The 16,452-nt window shown below is 40.1% G+C and overlaps 1 protein-coding gene across 1 annotated transcript in view; it reads left to right on the forward strand.

Annotated features, from left to right (window-relative positions):
* Positions 1 to 16,452, forward strand: part of CSMD3 (CUB and Sushi multiple domains 3) — a 669,496-nt gene that overhangs the window by 514,760 nt on the left and 138,284 nt on the right. The window contains exons 33-35 of the mRNA XM_087706764.1: positions 3,577 to 3,690; positions 8,373 to 8,468; positions 9,701 to 9,904. Of these exons, the coding sequence (XP_087562890.1) occupies positions 3,577 to 3,690; positions 8,373 to 8,468; positions 9,701 to 9,904 (414 nt within the window). The remainder of the gene's footprint in view (positions 1 to 3,576; positions 3,691 to 8,372; positions 8,469 to 9,700; positions 9,905 to 16,452) is intronic.

Here is a 16,452-nt window from a genome sequence, read left to right on the forward strand (position 1 = left end):
ATGATCTCTTTGGTCAATTCAGAACAACTCTAAATGTCATGTATTTCTTTAAATGAGCAGTATGGTGGCCTAGTGGTGAAGACGGTCACCTTTCACTCAGAAGGTTAAGAGTTCAATCCTAGGTAGCAGCAGATGTTTCTTTCTCCTAGGATGCAAAGAAAAATTATCTGCTGTGAACTCCACGTGGTGTCAGGAAGGGCATCTGGCTATTTCCCTTCAGTCTCCCTGACTCTACCCCAAATCAAGTCATAAAAAGGAGGTGTTTTTTATTTGTTTCTTTAAATATTTGTTCCCAACTTTTGTATGCCATTCTTCAAACTCAGGATTTTCCCGTGATAGTGAGTTTCAGATCGGTATCCAGAATGTTCAGTTAAATTCTACATTTATATTAATTCCCTTTAACAGCTTTGTGGAATTTGAGCATTTGAAATCGAAATAACTTAATATATTTCAAGGTTATAGCTTTATTATTAGGACGGTTGCATTTTATAAAAGTTTTGTAAAAGTTTACAGCAATCAACACTTTATATTGTGGAAATCTGTTCTTTGTTTTTCACAATATAATGTACTTACTTATACTATATTTAAATATCTTGATATGTAGCTATGAATTAAGAGAATTCACAGATGGCTATTCTGTGAGTTATATATCATTTTGGAGGTAGAAAATTCACCAGAAACAGTTTTTCAAGATAACCTACTCATTCAAAAGTTTTGTCATGAATTCCTAAATTCTGAAAGTTTAAAGTTTTTTAAGGTAAGAGTAAAACAATAAATAAAGTTAGAAGCCTGATCCTATGAATCATCTAGAAGGGCATTTCGTATTTGGAACAATTGGAATACTTTTGTTTGAAGATTATCACATGAAATTCATTCATTTGTTCATTTGTTCATTCATTCATTTGTTCATTTGTTCCAGTTACAACTGAGAGGCTGAGTTGTTTAAAAGTGATACAATTGAAAATTATTTGTTTATTTATAAAATTTATTTGCTGCCCATCTTGTATCTAACAACTCTGGACACCTTACAGCATAAAAATAGAGAAAAACATTAAAATTGTCAATTGTAAACACATAGCAGGTGAAAATCCTATAGATTATTTGAAGGAGTTTGGTTTTGGTGTATATCCATGTGCATTCCTGCAGATCCAGGCGCACATAACCAACTAGCCTCTTTGTTAATCTGCTTAAAGATGCACTTCTGTTGCTTTTGAGATGACCTTCCATGCCCATCAGTTAAACTCAGTGTCCCCTTTTGATAGTATTCTCACCTTGCCTGGACAAATCTAATATTGTTTCTGATCTCCCCCACCTACACCAGTGTTCAAGGCAGGAGCCAAAGCTGAGGAGAGGAGAGTGAAGGGGGAAATATGGAAGGGTGATTGAATGTTACTCTACTCTCAATAGGCAAAGAACTTCGGGTGACTGATGAGAAAGTCAGAAAGAATTATGTTCCTCCCATACCTTCTTTTTTTAAAGAGCTTTGCCCTACCAAAGTGTTAGACTTCTTGACCTATTTGAAGCCTGCACTTCTCCAACAGAGTTTGAAGTAAGACTATAGGGATTTTCATAGGTCCTATGAAAACAGAGACTTTCATTAGTGAATACATTATACATAGTTACCATGCTGAAAGTATTATATCCAGGACTGCATTGCTCCAAAATTGCTATCTCAGTTGTATTATAATTGTCCTGGTTTTGAAAGCAGCAGAGAGAAAAAAAAATACTAAGATAACATAACTCTTCGCCCCAAACTTGATATAAATGGCCTATCCTTCAAGTCAACAACTTTCAAGGTACCATTTTTGCAACTGGTCCAACCATTGCACAAGGCAGGAATCTAAAGTACTCTTGCCACATGCATATTTAGCTTCTACTCACCAATACTATAGGTAATAAATTCCTTTGTCAAACTTCTGTAACTTCTGTAACTACTCCCCCCCCTATAAAATTCAATTGATATCTGTTTTCCTGTGACATATATACATTATTTTGTATCTTATCCTCTCAAATGCAAAACAAATTTAAGTTGCATCCCTTTTTGTTCTTAAAAAGTGTTGTGATATTTCTATTTGGTTCCTAGTTTCTTGAATCTCTGCGTAGAGTTTAATTTCTAGTTTTCTGATTATTCTCTTTGATATTTACTGAATCTGTTCCAACACTTTTGCAGTGCCCAGAAGTAGAACCAATAAATGAGATGGAAACTGACCAAAACAAAATAAAATGGGAATTTTTTTTTTTCATTTTGGAAAAGAGAATAGACATTTATTTTATTAATTGGCTTTCCTTCCAAGTTACTTTTAGAAAACTAGATAACTTCAGTAATTTTATGAAGTTTTGCTCTCCTTATAACCTAATTTCCCACAATTAAAACTTTTCATCTTTTCACCACCATTGCATTTCTGTATTGTAGGAACATTATATCCCAACCTATTGTAATTCTTAATTAACCTTTGCCAGAAGCTGGGTCTATGGTGTGAAAGATTAAATAAAAATGAGATCTAGACAACTGTAAGAAAAAAATAAATATTTATTCCTAAAATCAAAACAGTTTGCATTTAGGGGCAGGCTGCAAAGAAATGGGGTACAGCAGCAGTTTTTTTAAAAGGGGAGCTTGTCTGTGATGTCATGTGCTGATTCTAGAATGACAATTGAGGGGCACTTGTGTAGGTATATTCATTCTGGTGAATATGCAGTTCCTCTGGGAAACATAATTTAATTAACTCTGTTTGTGTTTGATATGTGGATTAGGTCTGGGTAACTTATTTGGGGGTTTGAAGAAGTTTGAGAAACATATTTTCCCCTGTTTGCTGTTCCCCATCAATTATCTAGTGGAGACACCGTGGTGGATTCTGTTAATATTTTAAGGGAATATGGAAACTGTATAAAGAGTAAAATATATTTTAATATAAAACTTATCACACCTTGTTGCGTGTTTCACATATTTTTTTTCTGCTCTTCTTTTTATCTGTTTAACCTAAAGTATTCTAATCAGGTTCATTTGAAATATTAAGCAGTCTCAAATAATAATAATAATAATCACACTGAAATTAATTAAACTTCCAACAGTGTAATAAAAATTATATATTACGATATTGAAATGAATATATATATATATATATATATATATATATATATATATATATATATATATATATATATATATATATATATATATATATATATATATATATATATATATATATATATAGGTTTTCTTTCTAGGCAAATTTATTTTTTTCTTAGTCTTTGTTCGCAGCTGGCCTTTGCTAATCAAAATTAGAACAGGAAGTGTTCCAAATCTTGTTCTGCACAATTTCATAGGATAGCCGTCGGTTTCTAATTATCTTTCCTCCCAACATATATCTGTAACAACTTATTCCTCATTCTCATACTACTTTTCATTCTCTTTTATCCTACTGAACTGAAAAAAAAAAGATTGCACGTGTACCTATTCTATTATGATTTTGTATATCGGTATAATTTTAGTATATATGTAGCCAGAAGTTGAAAAAAATATACAATAATTCATTCAACTTTTCCTTTCTTTGTTTTTTGTTTTTTGAAACCTTTTAGTGGTTTTTGGCCAGTTTGTATTTTTCCAGACATCTCTCCATGATGTGGTTGAAGTATATGATGGGCCAACTCAGCAATCATCCTTATTATCTTCACTATCAGGATCACATTCAGGTATCTCATAATAGAACTGTCCTAAATATGTTATATATTGAAATGACTTTTACTCTAGATAGTTCTGCTGAGCATAATTGGTTTTGAACATAGAAGAACAATCAAGAATGCATAAATTAAAAGATTAAATTGATGCTATTATGGGCTTATGGGAAATCAGTTGAAAGAAGAAGAAACAATGTGATGTGTTCCTTAGATTATCAGTAATTATTCTGTAGAAGTTTTGGGGGGGGGGAATCTATATTTTTATACAGTGAGGAAATGATTATTTGGGAATAATTAGGGAAATAAGGTGGCATCCAGTGTGAGTTTCTAATGTTTTTCTTTATTTTCCAGGCTTCAAACAAGTTTTTGTTACTAGTCTAACAAATAAAAGAGCAGTGGTCATTAATATTCATCTATTTCTTAAGATTTAAAAAGAGCTACAGCACAATAAATAGTTGCATTACAGTGATTCCACTTGTCTGTAATCTAAAATCCAATTTCCCATCAAAGGTAATAATTTTAACATAATTAATCAGAGGCAAATTCCATCTTATTTTTAATTAATTGCAGATAACAGGCAGTTCTTGTTGGAACTGCATCATGCAAGAAAATAAATGTATTCCTTCCATCATCTAACATGAGATAAATTCAACAAGCATCCATCTCTTCTTCCACTAGAAGTATCCTCAAAGCTGTAGTTAATTAAAAGAATGCTGGAGATGTGCCTATAGGCTATGCATTCAGAAAATAGCATATGTAGTTTACACCTCAGTGATGCATATTAATGACAGGATTATGACATACAAAGATTTAAATTGAAAGATAGTTGACATGAACTGACACCACTATTTACAGAAAGAAAATATATTATGGAATTTCATCTGAATTTTTAAAAAAGACTTCCCTGCCACTACACATTAATTCTATTGTAAATGCCATAATCCAGACCAATTTTACATTGTGCTAGTGCCGAGATGTTGGGAAACTATTAGCCAGGCAAGTAGTAGGGATCAAGTGGGAAATTAGCCTTGAATCATTGTGCAGCCACAAGAGTACTAGGACTGATGCCTCCCCAATCACTTAATATAGTCTAAATAACATTCTCATTATCTCTTTCTTTATAAGTGAAGGGAAGCAGTGTGGGGAAACTCATATATTATAGGCAGAATATAATCAAGTAGTAAGCTTGAACCCTTCGTAGGTGGATCTGGTTGCTTTGGCCTGACATACGCTGCCTTCAGTATTGATGAAAACTCTAAGCAAACTGACATTCAATAAAGTGAATAGCTGTTCTTAGAGTGCCATTCGTATTTCATGAAAGAAAGTTAGCTGCTATGTATTCTCTTATAGTATATTATATTGAGCCATGGTAGTGTAGTGGTTAGAGTGCGGTACTGCAGGCTACTTCTGCTGACTGCTAGCAGACTCCAATTTTGCAGTTAAAATCTCACCAGGCTCAAGGTTGACTCAGCCTTCCATCCTTATGAGGTTGGTAAAATGAGGAGCCAGATTGTTGGGGGCAATATGCTGACTCTGTAAACCGCTTTGAGAAGGCTGTAAAGCACTGTAAACAGCATATAAATCTAAGTAATATTGCTATTTCTTGAAGCGCTCCTCTGGAGAAAAATCATCTTTATATTCCTTCTTCCAGAGCTATGCCACTGGAATTATTATTATTTTTTTTAAAGGAAAGTCCTTTCATTCACAGAGAAACTGATATAGATAGTACCCTAAATTGTTACTAGCATTTATTTGATAATGTTTCATGCAAACAGATTTCAAAACACCATAATAATCACTGATTATTTCACATATTTCATCTGGAACAGCATATTATTTATTTATTGTTTCTTTGCATTTAAATTTAGCATGTATACATTTTATGTATTCCTTGAGATACTCACATTTATGTGTTAAATTTAATATGATCCAAGGAACATTTAGTAGCTTTGAAATTCTTGAAGAATTTAATTTCAGTGAGACCTGGAAATATTTAATAAAAGAAAAACTGGATTATTTTTCATGAAGTATTCTTTACAGAACTGTCATTTCTCAAAAAAACACCATCTCTACCATAAATGAGTATGATGAATTTTATAGATAGATTTGTCAGACTGTATAAAGAGTTCTACTGAAACAGATTATAGGGTCCATATTTTGTTATGAACAGTTGATATCAAATTATTTCTTGAAATAATGTAAGAAAAGCTTGTACTGCTGATATATTCCAGAATATAATGCAGAAGTATTTGGGGATGATTATTTAGAATATATTAAAAAGGAATTATGCATCTTCTGAACATTTTCCTGAAGTTGTTAGGGGTCAAACCCCTAAATAGGTAATTGCAGTATATCATTGTAGCCAAATAGCTAAGTTTACATTTAGTAAAACTCACTCCTAGAATATCAATTTAAAAGATTTAAACAAAGTTATAAAGAAATATAAAATCTTAGAACACTCTCCTTGGTATCAGCATAAGAGAAAAGATCCTTTCCATTGATGAGATAGATGCTGATCTTTTTCTGCTGATTCTTAATTTTGATAATTAATAGTAGGAAGATTTTTAAAAGAAGAAATATTGTTCATTTCCATTTTTTAAAAGAATGGTAGTTAGAGGTGATTCTATTTATACACTCGGTATAGGTTCTGCTTCTTCAAACTTCGAATTTGCAGGATTCTGCAAATTAAAATTTACTTCTATAGAGATAGTAATCATGTTGTCCAATGTTTCCGAATCTCAGAAATTTTGAAACATATGAACTTCAGTTCCCATAATTTCTCAGCAAACGTGCAAGCTGAAGAATTCTGAGAGATGAAGTCCATACATCATAAACTTACTGAGGTTGAAAAACACTAATTTAAATTAAGCATTTGAATTAAAATTAAATCAAACCAAATCCCAAAAGATTGTTTCTTTTCCATTCATTTCTTTAAAATATAAAGTTATAGCCATTCTTACTGAACAGTCTGTCCCAGGGACGTGCAGTCACTAGAGGCAAGGGAGGCGGAGCCTCCCCGGTCTCCTGAGAGAAAGGAAAGAGTTTTAAATATATTTTTTTAATGAATTAAAGCCAGGATAGTTGCTACCAGATTTCAAGTCACAGTGGCTTGGTGTCTGCTCTCAGTGTTAACTAGGAGGAGGCCAGAGAACTCGGGGCCTCTTTTGCTTAAGGAATTTTTCGCCTTTTAAAAGTTAAGGCGGAGTTAAAAAGCAAAAGATTTAATATGCAAAAGAGGCACTGATTCTCCCGCCTCCTGATCTGGGAGCAGCGAATCATGTCTTGCACTTGAGCGACTGCGCAAGTGCAAGGGTGATTCTGGAGAGGTTTTTCTTTCACCAGCCGCCATTTCTTCTGCCAGCCCAGCACCGAGCGGGGAGTACGAGGAGGAGGAGGAGGAGAAGAGTGGTGAGCCCTTGTGGCTGGCTGGGGAGGGACTCACCGCTCTTCTCCCAGCCAGCCAGCCACTCACCCCCACCCGACCTGCTCCCTGCTTGGCCAGCCGGCCGGCACAAAGACTCACCGCTCTTCTCCTCCCAGCCAGCCAGCCACCCACCCCCACCTGACCTGCTCCCTGCCTGGCCGGCCAGCCGGCACAAGGATTCACCGCTCTTCTCCTCCCAGCCAGCCAGCCACCCGACCTGCTCCCAAGAATGTCAGCGGGGACGGAGGAGGCATGGGGCGAGGCGGCAGAGCGCGGCAGCGGTGAGAAGCAACACCCCCGCCGCTGTGTCCAACAGGCATCTCGCGTTTATGTCCATTATAAACGAGAGACGCCTGTCGGACACAGTGGCGGGGACATTGCTTCTCGCCGCTGCCGCGCTCTTGCCTCACCAACGGTATCCCTCACCACACGTCACTGGTCTGTCCCATTATTATTGATAGATCTTACAGATGAAGAAATAAATGTAAAATTCCAAACAAAACATTATTCATGAACATCATTTTCATGTATCTTCTGGTTTTCCCCTATCTCTTTATTTGTGCCAGTTTATTTATTTAAGAGATCTATATTGCTGTCTATTCATGAATGGTGACTCAAGGCGGTTTACAAAAATATAAAAACACCATATAAAAACAATAAAAGAGAGAATCATAAATAATAAAATAATCCCCACCCTCTTCCGGCGACATCATATTAGCCATTTAATGGGCTTCATCTCCTCTGTATTCCCCAGGCCTGCTCGCAGAACCAGGTCGTCATTGTCTTACAGAAGAGTGTTTGAGTGGGGGCTGTTCTAATATCTGGGGGCAATGATGTTCCAGTTTGCTTTCAAACAGTGTAGTCAGGGGTGGTATTTATTTACCTTCCTTACCAGTTCAGAAATGTGTGTGTGCAACTACCTCCATGCATATGCTAAGCCTTCTGCACATGTTCTTTTGGCTTAAAAAGTGCCTAAAAGGGATGCCATAGAGCTGGGGAGGTAGGTCAGGGCCACCAGCAATTTCCAGTACCTGTTTGGGTGAACTGGTCCAAACCAGCAGAATACCACCTCTGAGTGTAGTAGACAATGAAATAATAAACAAAGGCCATTAGTTATTATAGACTTATTGCAAAAAAAAAAGAAAAAAAAGCCCTTCATTTTATACAAGATACTTACTGGAGAATAAGAATATTTGAAATATTCAGCAAATGATTATGTCGGATTCTTGACAGAAAATTGTTTCTGAGGTGCAGTGTTTGTTTTCTTGAGTAGGAGAATCCCTTCCACTGAGCTCAAGAAACCAGATAACTGTCCGGTTTACTTCAGTCGGGCCTGTTACAGCCAAAGGATTTCACTTCGTTTATCAAGGTATGACACATAAATACCTCCAACATGTTTCAATTAATTGGATTTGCTAATGTCTCACCTTTTAGTGATATTTCAGTTTGTGGGTTTTTATTTACAAAAAGAAAAAAAAGAAAAAACCACCATATTACCATTATATTACAATGTCTGATTATTTTGAATGTCTCCATTATTAACATATTATTACATTATTAACTGAAGAAGATGTAGCAATATATAAACAATAGAAAATCTAATGGTCAGTCCTGAAATGCACGAGGGCCTAAATGGAATGAACTATATTGAATGTTATAGTATGTATTTAAGCAGATCTAATGCAAAGTCTCTTTGTGTTAACCTGATCCTCAAAGTTCAACCTAAAGTCTTTTTGTTATTAACCAGGAAATTTGCCAAGTTAGTAGGAATGCTGCAAAAAAAGAGAGTGACTTTCTCTCTCTCTTTCTCCTTCCTTCCTTCCTTTCCTCCATCCCTCCCTTCTCTTCCCCTCCCTTTGTTCTTTCTTTCTTTTCTTTCCTTGCTTCCTCCCTCTCTCCCTCCCTTCCTCCTCCCTCCCTCCCTTCCTTCTTTTCCTTCCTCTTTTTTGCATTTTTCTGCAATGCTTTCATAATTTAAAAAGGGTTGAAATCTAAAGGGGAAATGTGATGACCAGACCTTTTTGCTATTTCATTTCTAATCTTATCTATTAATATTCAGTCTAACCTTTTGCTCAGATACGTATTTCTATATCTGAATACAGAGAGTCATATTACAGAACTAACTTTGTTATTAAAACATGTTCTTTGAATTTACAAGGCAATCCTATCCATGAAGAAAAAAATGGGGGTAATCCAGTGTATATAAAGAATGGAGCTTTCCATTGTTTCTCTTTTTGTAAATGGATCAGACACTTTAAAATTAATTGCATGTCAACATTTGCTACTATAATTTAGCCTTTATAAATCTGGGTATCAATATGACAACAAGAGCAGACATTCATAAAAATGTAGTTAATCAATTTAAATATCTACCCGTCACAGAAATAAGAATTTTGCTTTGTATATTAATTCAATGAAGCAGTACTTTTCATATTATTTTGCGAAAAGCTTGATACAATTGTTCTGTTATATAATGGGAATGGAGGTTTTTGTTGCATTTCTAGACATTTGAGCCTCTTATTTGAAACTGTGATAAATATATTTAGGATTATCTCATTTTCTGCCATGAAGCACTATGCATTATCTCTACTGTGTTTCCAGCGGTTCCAAGAACAAGTTCAACCCAGTGCAGTTCGGTGCCTGAACCACGATTTGGAAAAAGAATTGGAAATGAATTTGCTGTTGGTTCGTTGGTTCTTTTTGAGTGTAATCCAGGCTATATACTGTATGGGTCAATAGCAATTAGATGCGACACAGTGCCCAATGCATTGGCACAGTGGAACGATACTCTTCCTACATGTGTTGGTGAGTAGCCAAAATGTGATTATTTGCAGGGGGGGGGGTTCTATTTTTTTTTACAGTATGGGATGTAGGATTTATTCTACTATCTTTATGCTTCAAGATCAAATGACCAGTTCATTTGAACCTGTTATAAACCCTATAGCATGCATGCCCAAAGTGGCACATGAAGCCATGTTGCCTGGCACATGTTCCGTCGCCTGTTCCTCTTCCAGGTTTCTGGCGTGCATGCATGTTCAACAATCAGCTGGCCTTCATGTGTGTGGCAGTGCCAGAAACTGGAAGAGCTGGTCTTCCATTTTCCAGCATGAGCATGTGTGCTGGCCAACTGATCATCAAGTGTATGAGTGTCAGTAACCGGAAGACTAGCTGGCCACTGCGCATGCGTGCACCGGAAATGGAAGTATATTTTCCAGCACATGCATGCTACTTGGGCAGCTCCTCTTCCAGGTTGCATTCCAGATGAGCATGCACACTCCCTTTTCATCACTCAGTGCTGAAAAGGTTCGACATCACAGCCCTATAGCATTGTAACACAATGCTTTCTTGCTTTTATGATTTTTTAAAATTGCCATAACTAAGAGAGAAAACACACACCTCAAAATTGAAAGGAACCAGCGTTTTCTTCCGGTTGGTGAAGAATCTGATTCATCCATGAACATATGTGCATTTTGTTTGTTTGTTTATTCTTATGCTTCTTCAATTGCACTTGACCCTAAGCAGAATACACAGCAGCTCGACTGATTAAACTGATTAAAATAAACCAATATAACTGGTCAACTGATTAAAATAGACTAGTTAAAAAAATACAGCAGTAGCATACTGGGGAGGGGGAGGGCAGGTTGGAACAACACATGTGTTTGTCACGGCCTTATTTATTTTATTTATATGGTCACCAATTTCAGAATAAGTAACGGCATAGCATACAGTAAAAATATAATAACAGTAAGCATTTCAAATCTGTTTCAGTAAAAAGGGTGATTAGAATGTTGTGGAAAATCTATTTTCTTACTAGATTTTGAAAATACATGATTCCGTTACTATAGACAAATCCTACTGACTGCTTTACAAAAGTAATTTGAAATTTTTCCAGACTCAGTTTATAATGATGTATTTAATCATTATATTCCTTCAAATATGATACCTCCAGAATTTGCTCATTCCTGTTTTTAAATTATTGTCTAGTGCTATGTTTCTCATAAGTATAATCTTTATTGTCATTGTACTTAAACACAACAGAATTGAAATCTTGATGATTTGAAGATATATGAACTTCAAGCCTCAGAATTCCCCAATCAGCATGCTTGCTGTAGAATTCGGGTTGTTCAGGAAGTCCATGTATTTTAAAATTGCTAAGGTTCAGAAATATTAGTCTAGTCCAGAGGTGGAATTCATCAGGTTCTGACCAGTTCTGGAGAATCGGTAGTGGAAATTTTGAGTAGTTTGGAGAACTGGTAAATATCACCTTTGACTGGCCCACGGCCCATGGCCCCATCTATTTTCTGCCTCTCAAGGCCCAGCTGATCGGGAGGGAATAGTAGTATCTTTTACAGTATCTTTCCCCTGCTACGCATACCAAGCCACACCCACCAAGCCATGCCATGCCTGCCAAGCCCACAGAATCAGTAGTAAGAAATTTTGAATCCCACCACTGGTCTAGTCCCAATGCTTAGTATATTGGATTAAAATACAGTGGGGCTTTTTTTTCCTAACCAAGACAGACTCCAAAAATGGGGATATTGTAGTATCAATGCTATGAGCGGTGGCATTATTGAATTACTACTAACTAGGAATTTGGGCTATATTTTAGGACCTACACTCATCCCTCTCTGTTGACAATTATTCATAACCCAAAATCAACAGTGGCATCGGAATCACAAAGAGTATTACACATGCTTACCATAAGCACCACAAGTTAAGTAATGCAGTGGAATATGATTAGATCAAACATTGTGTTAATGAGTAATTGGTAGAACTAGGATTCAGGAATACATGTTCTTGTCTATCCTTCAGGGAGATGGTTATATATCATTGGGGATTTTTTAGCTCATAGATTGCACTGGGGCACTATTTTGTCTAAAGTTACTGTGTAGGCGGGTTTGCAGATCATTAGTTTTATTATTAGAATTTGTAGGCCGCCCTTTTCCCTGAGGGGACTCAGGGCGGCTCACATAAAACTGGGAAGGGGGGAACACAAACATCAAGATAGAAGACATATAATAAAATAATAGGCAACATACATTCATCATTCGGGAGGGGTAACTATCCTTATCCCCAGGCCTGACGGGCGAGCCAGTTCTTCAAGGCTATGCGGAAGGCTTGGACGGTGGAGAGGGTACGAATCTCCACGGGGAGCTCGTTCCAAAGGGCCGGGGCTACTGCTGAGAAGGCCCTCCTCCTTGTGGTTGCCAGCCGACACTGGCTGGCCGATGGGATACGGAGGAGGCCTAGTCTATGGGATCTTATTGGTCGCAGGGAGGTAATTGGCAGAAGGCGGTCTCTCAAGTATCCAGATCCACTGCCATGTAGGGCTTTATGGGTGATTAATAGCACCTTGAAGCGCATCCGGAGATCGACAGGCAGCCAGCGCAGCTCGCGGAGGATGGGTGTTATGCGGGTGAATCGAGGTGCACCCGCGATCACTCGCGCGGCTGCGTTCTGCACTAGCTGAAGCCGCCGGATGCTCTTCAAGGGCAGCCCCATGTAGAGCACATTGCAGTATTCCAGCCTAGAGATCACAAGGGCCCGAGTGACTGTTGTGAGAGCCTCCCGATTCAGGTAGGGTCGCAACTGGCGCACCAGGCGAACCTGGGCGAATGCCCCCCTGGTCACAGCCGTTAGGTGGTGGTCAAATGACAGCTGTGGATCCAGGAGGACTCCCAAGTTGCGAACCCTCTCTGAGGGGTGCAAAATTTGACCCCCCAGCCTGAGTGTTGGAATAGTAGTCAAATCTTTGGGAGGAAAACACAACAGCCACTCGGTCTTTTCTGGGTTGAGCACAAGCTTGTTAACCCTCATCCAGTCCATAACGGCCTCAAGACCCCGGCTCATCACATCTGCCGCTTCATTGAGTTGGCACGGGGCGGACAGATACAATTGAGTATCGTCCGCATATTGATGGTATCTAATCCCGTGCCTGCGGATGATCTCTCCCAGCGGTTTCATGTAGATGTTGAATAGCAGGGGGGATAAGACCGAGCCCTGAGGCACCCCATAATTTAGGGGCCTAGGGGACGATCTCTGCCCCCCCACTAACACCGACTGCGACCTGTCCGAGAGGTAGGAGGAGAACCACCGTAGCACGGTGCCTCCCACTCCCACCCCCCGCAGTCGTCGCAGAAGGATACCATGGTCGATGGTATCGAAAGCCGCTGAGAGGTCAAGGAGGACCAGGATGGAGGAATGTCCTTCATCTCTGGCTCTCCAGAGATCATCAATCAATGCGACCAAAGCGGTTTCTGTGCTGTAACCGGGTCTGAAGCCTGACTGGAAGGGGTCTAGGTAGTTTGCTTCCTCCAAGGACCGTTGGAGCTGAAAGGCCACCACCTTCTCAACAACCTTCCCCAAGAAGGGAAGGTTGGAGACAGGACGATAGCTATTAAGAACAGCTGGATCCAAAGATGGTTTCTTCGGGAGGGGTCTCACCACCGCCGCTTTCAGTGCGGCGGGGAAGTTCCCCTCCCGAAGGGAGGCGGTCGCGACCGCCTGGGTCCAGCCTCGTGTCACCTCACTGCAGTTCGTAACCAGCCATGAGGGACACGGATCCAGAACACAGGTGGAGGTACTTACAGCTCTCATGGCCTTGTCCACATCCCTGGGGGTAACGTCCTGAAACTCAACCCAGAGCTGTTCTACTTGGTCCCCTTGTGCCTCGGCTGGAACTGCGGGGGTGGAGTCCAAGTCCGACCGAAACCGAGCAATTTTGTCCGCTAAGAATTGGGCATACTCTTCAGCCTTGCCCTGCAAGGGTTCCCCCGCCTCCCTTTTGTTCAATAGGGAGCGGGTTATCCTAAACAGGGCGGCTGGACGGGACTCAGCGGATGCAACCAGGGTGGCTATGTGCGCTCTTTTTGCTGCCCTAAGTGCTCTGGTGTATTCCCTGGTGCAGGTGGTTACCATTGCTCGGTTCGATTCGGACTTATCGGACCTCCAACGGTGCTCTAGGCATCTCCTCCGGCGCTTCATCTCCCGGAGTTCCTCGGTAAACCAAGGGGGTCTCCGGGATCCGCTGCCTCGGAGGAGCCGCAGTGGCGCAATCCGGTCGAGGGCCTCCGACGCTGCCGAGTGCCACGCAGCAGCCAGAGTCTCCACCGGACTGTGGGCGAGAGTGTCAGGAATAACCCCAAGCTCTGTCTGGAACCTTGACGGCTCCATAAGGCGCCTGGGGCGGAACCACCTGGTCGGTTCCTCCTCCCTACAGTGGGGGTTTGGCCTCCGGAAGTCGAGCCTCAGTAGGCAGTGGTCTGACCACGACAGGGGTATGATGTCGCTCCCCCTCAGACCAAGATCACAAATCCACTGCTCCGAGAGAAATACAAGGTCAAGCATGTGTCCCGCTGAGTGGGTTGGGCCTCGAATTACTTGGGTCAAGCCCATGGCTGTCATGGAGGCCATGAACTCCTGCGCCCCATCAGAGTTTTCACCGAGCGACGGCAAATTGAAGTCCCCCAGGACCATCAACCTAGGGAACTCAATCGCCAGCTCGGCTACCGACTCGAGGAGCGAGGGGAGGGCTGCTGCAACGCTGTTGGGAGGCAGGTACGTTAGCAGCAGACCCACTTGACCCTTGAGGTCCAACTTTAACAGCAAAGACTCACACCCGACAATCTCCGGAGCAGGGACCCTACGAGGAACTAACGACTCCCGGATAACGGCGGCCACACCTCCACCCCTTCCCTGGGCTCTCGGCTGATGCAGCACCTGAAATCCTTCTGGGCACAGCTCTACAAGGGGGACTCCTCCCTCTGGGCCCAGCCAGGTTTCAGTAATACATGCCAGGTCTGCCCCCCCACTAACTAATTAAAGGGAATGCATGAAAATGTTACACATGATGTAGCCATCATGAGGGGTCTCTATTGCCAGAAGATTCTCAGATCTGTTGGGAAAAAATGTTTTAATTGATTTTAGGAAGATCACAAGGGTTGGGGCTAACTTGATCTTGACAGGATGATGTTCCAAAGAGTGGATGCCATGGAAGTTTAGGCTCCTCTCCTAAGCCCTTTCCTTAGCAGACAAGATCCACAACCTACTGCATTTTTCAGAGTATAGGACACTCCAAAGTATAAGACACACCTAGCTTTTGGGGAGGAAAACAAGGGGAAAAAAATCTGTCTTGGCCTCCCAGCAATTTGCCTCCTCGCAACAAACAGCAAACAGTACAGACGATATACACTGTTTGTGGTATTACATTTCAGACTATACTTGTACAGATGCTGTTAAAATTGATGTGGTTTTCTGGAAATATAGTTCTTCTCTGCTATTTAAAAGAAGATATAATAGCACTGGGCCTCTTCAGATCAAACACTTATTTAAAAAAGCTTCTTCATTTCAAGTTGTCTAGAACAATAATAAAGCAGTCTTTAAAATCTAATAATTTGAATATTCTATAGGCATTTATTGTTATTGACTTACCTCCTTGCAGCAAACAGCCTGATTAGCATATACACACACACAAAATCTGCTTCTGCCTCCCAGCAATTTTCCTGGTGCAGCAAACAGCAAGTTTTCCTTTCAATTTCAGCTGATCATCAGCTGTTTCAGGCTGCAGGGATTGCCATAGTATATTGCCGCCTCTGCAAGCCCCATTTTCCCCATTTGCTGCAACGAGGTAAATTGCTGGGAGCAGAGGCCAAAGGGTGGGGGCCGGTGGGTGGGTGGGGCTGTGATACATTCAGTGTATAAGATGCACCCAAATTTTCACCCTCTTTTTTGGGGGGAAAGGTGTGTCTTATACTCCAAAAAATGCAGTAATTTTCCTGCTGGACCTACTGGGACAAATAGATATAATCAGAGATAGGTAGTCTCTCAGATAACCATGCAGGACTTTAAAGGTTAAAGTCCTTGATTTGGACCCAGAAGCAAACTAGTAATCAATGCAACTGATGGAGCAGAGGTCTAATGTGTGTCCTTTAATTGTTTTACCACATGTTTACCAATGTCAGAGTAACTGTTGTTATAGAGAAGCTTCTTTACAGAATGAATTAAATATTAAAAATTATTTTATTGTGGTAGTTTTACAAGCCCAAAATATTATTCATACATACACACTGCTCTTCTAACACAAGCATGCAGTTAGACCAGTGGTGGGATTCAGCCAGTCCGCACCTATTCGGGAGAACCGGTTGTTAACTTTCTAAGCAGTTCGGAGAACCGGTTGTTGGAAGAAAACTCCTTTTGTTTTTCTCCACTTTACAAGGCTTATCCTGTAAGGAAGGCAGGAAAGAGACATTCTGGTGTTGTTACTAAACTCATCTTTATTGCCCTGCTTACAGAAACTGCCTCTTGGTTTACCCTTATTGCATTGTAGCAGCTAAGGCAAAGCACCCATCAATGTG

Source organism: Thamnophis sirtalis, unplaced genomic scaffold (assembly GCF_051295495.1).
Source record: "Thamnophis sirtalis isolate CommonGarterSnake01/CBP01778 unplaced genomic scaffold, rThaSir2_p1.2 scaffold_2, whole genome shotgun sequence".
Taxonomy (NCBI): domain Eukaryota; kingdom Metazoa; phylum Chordata; class Lepidosauria; order Squamata; family Natricidae; genus Thamnophis; species Thamnophis sirtalis.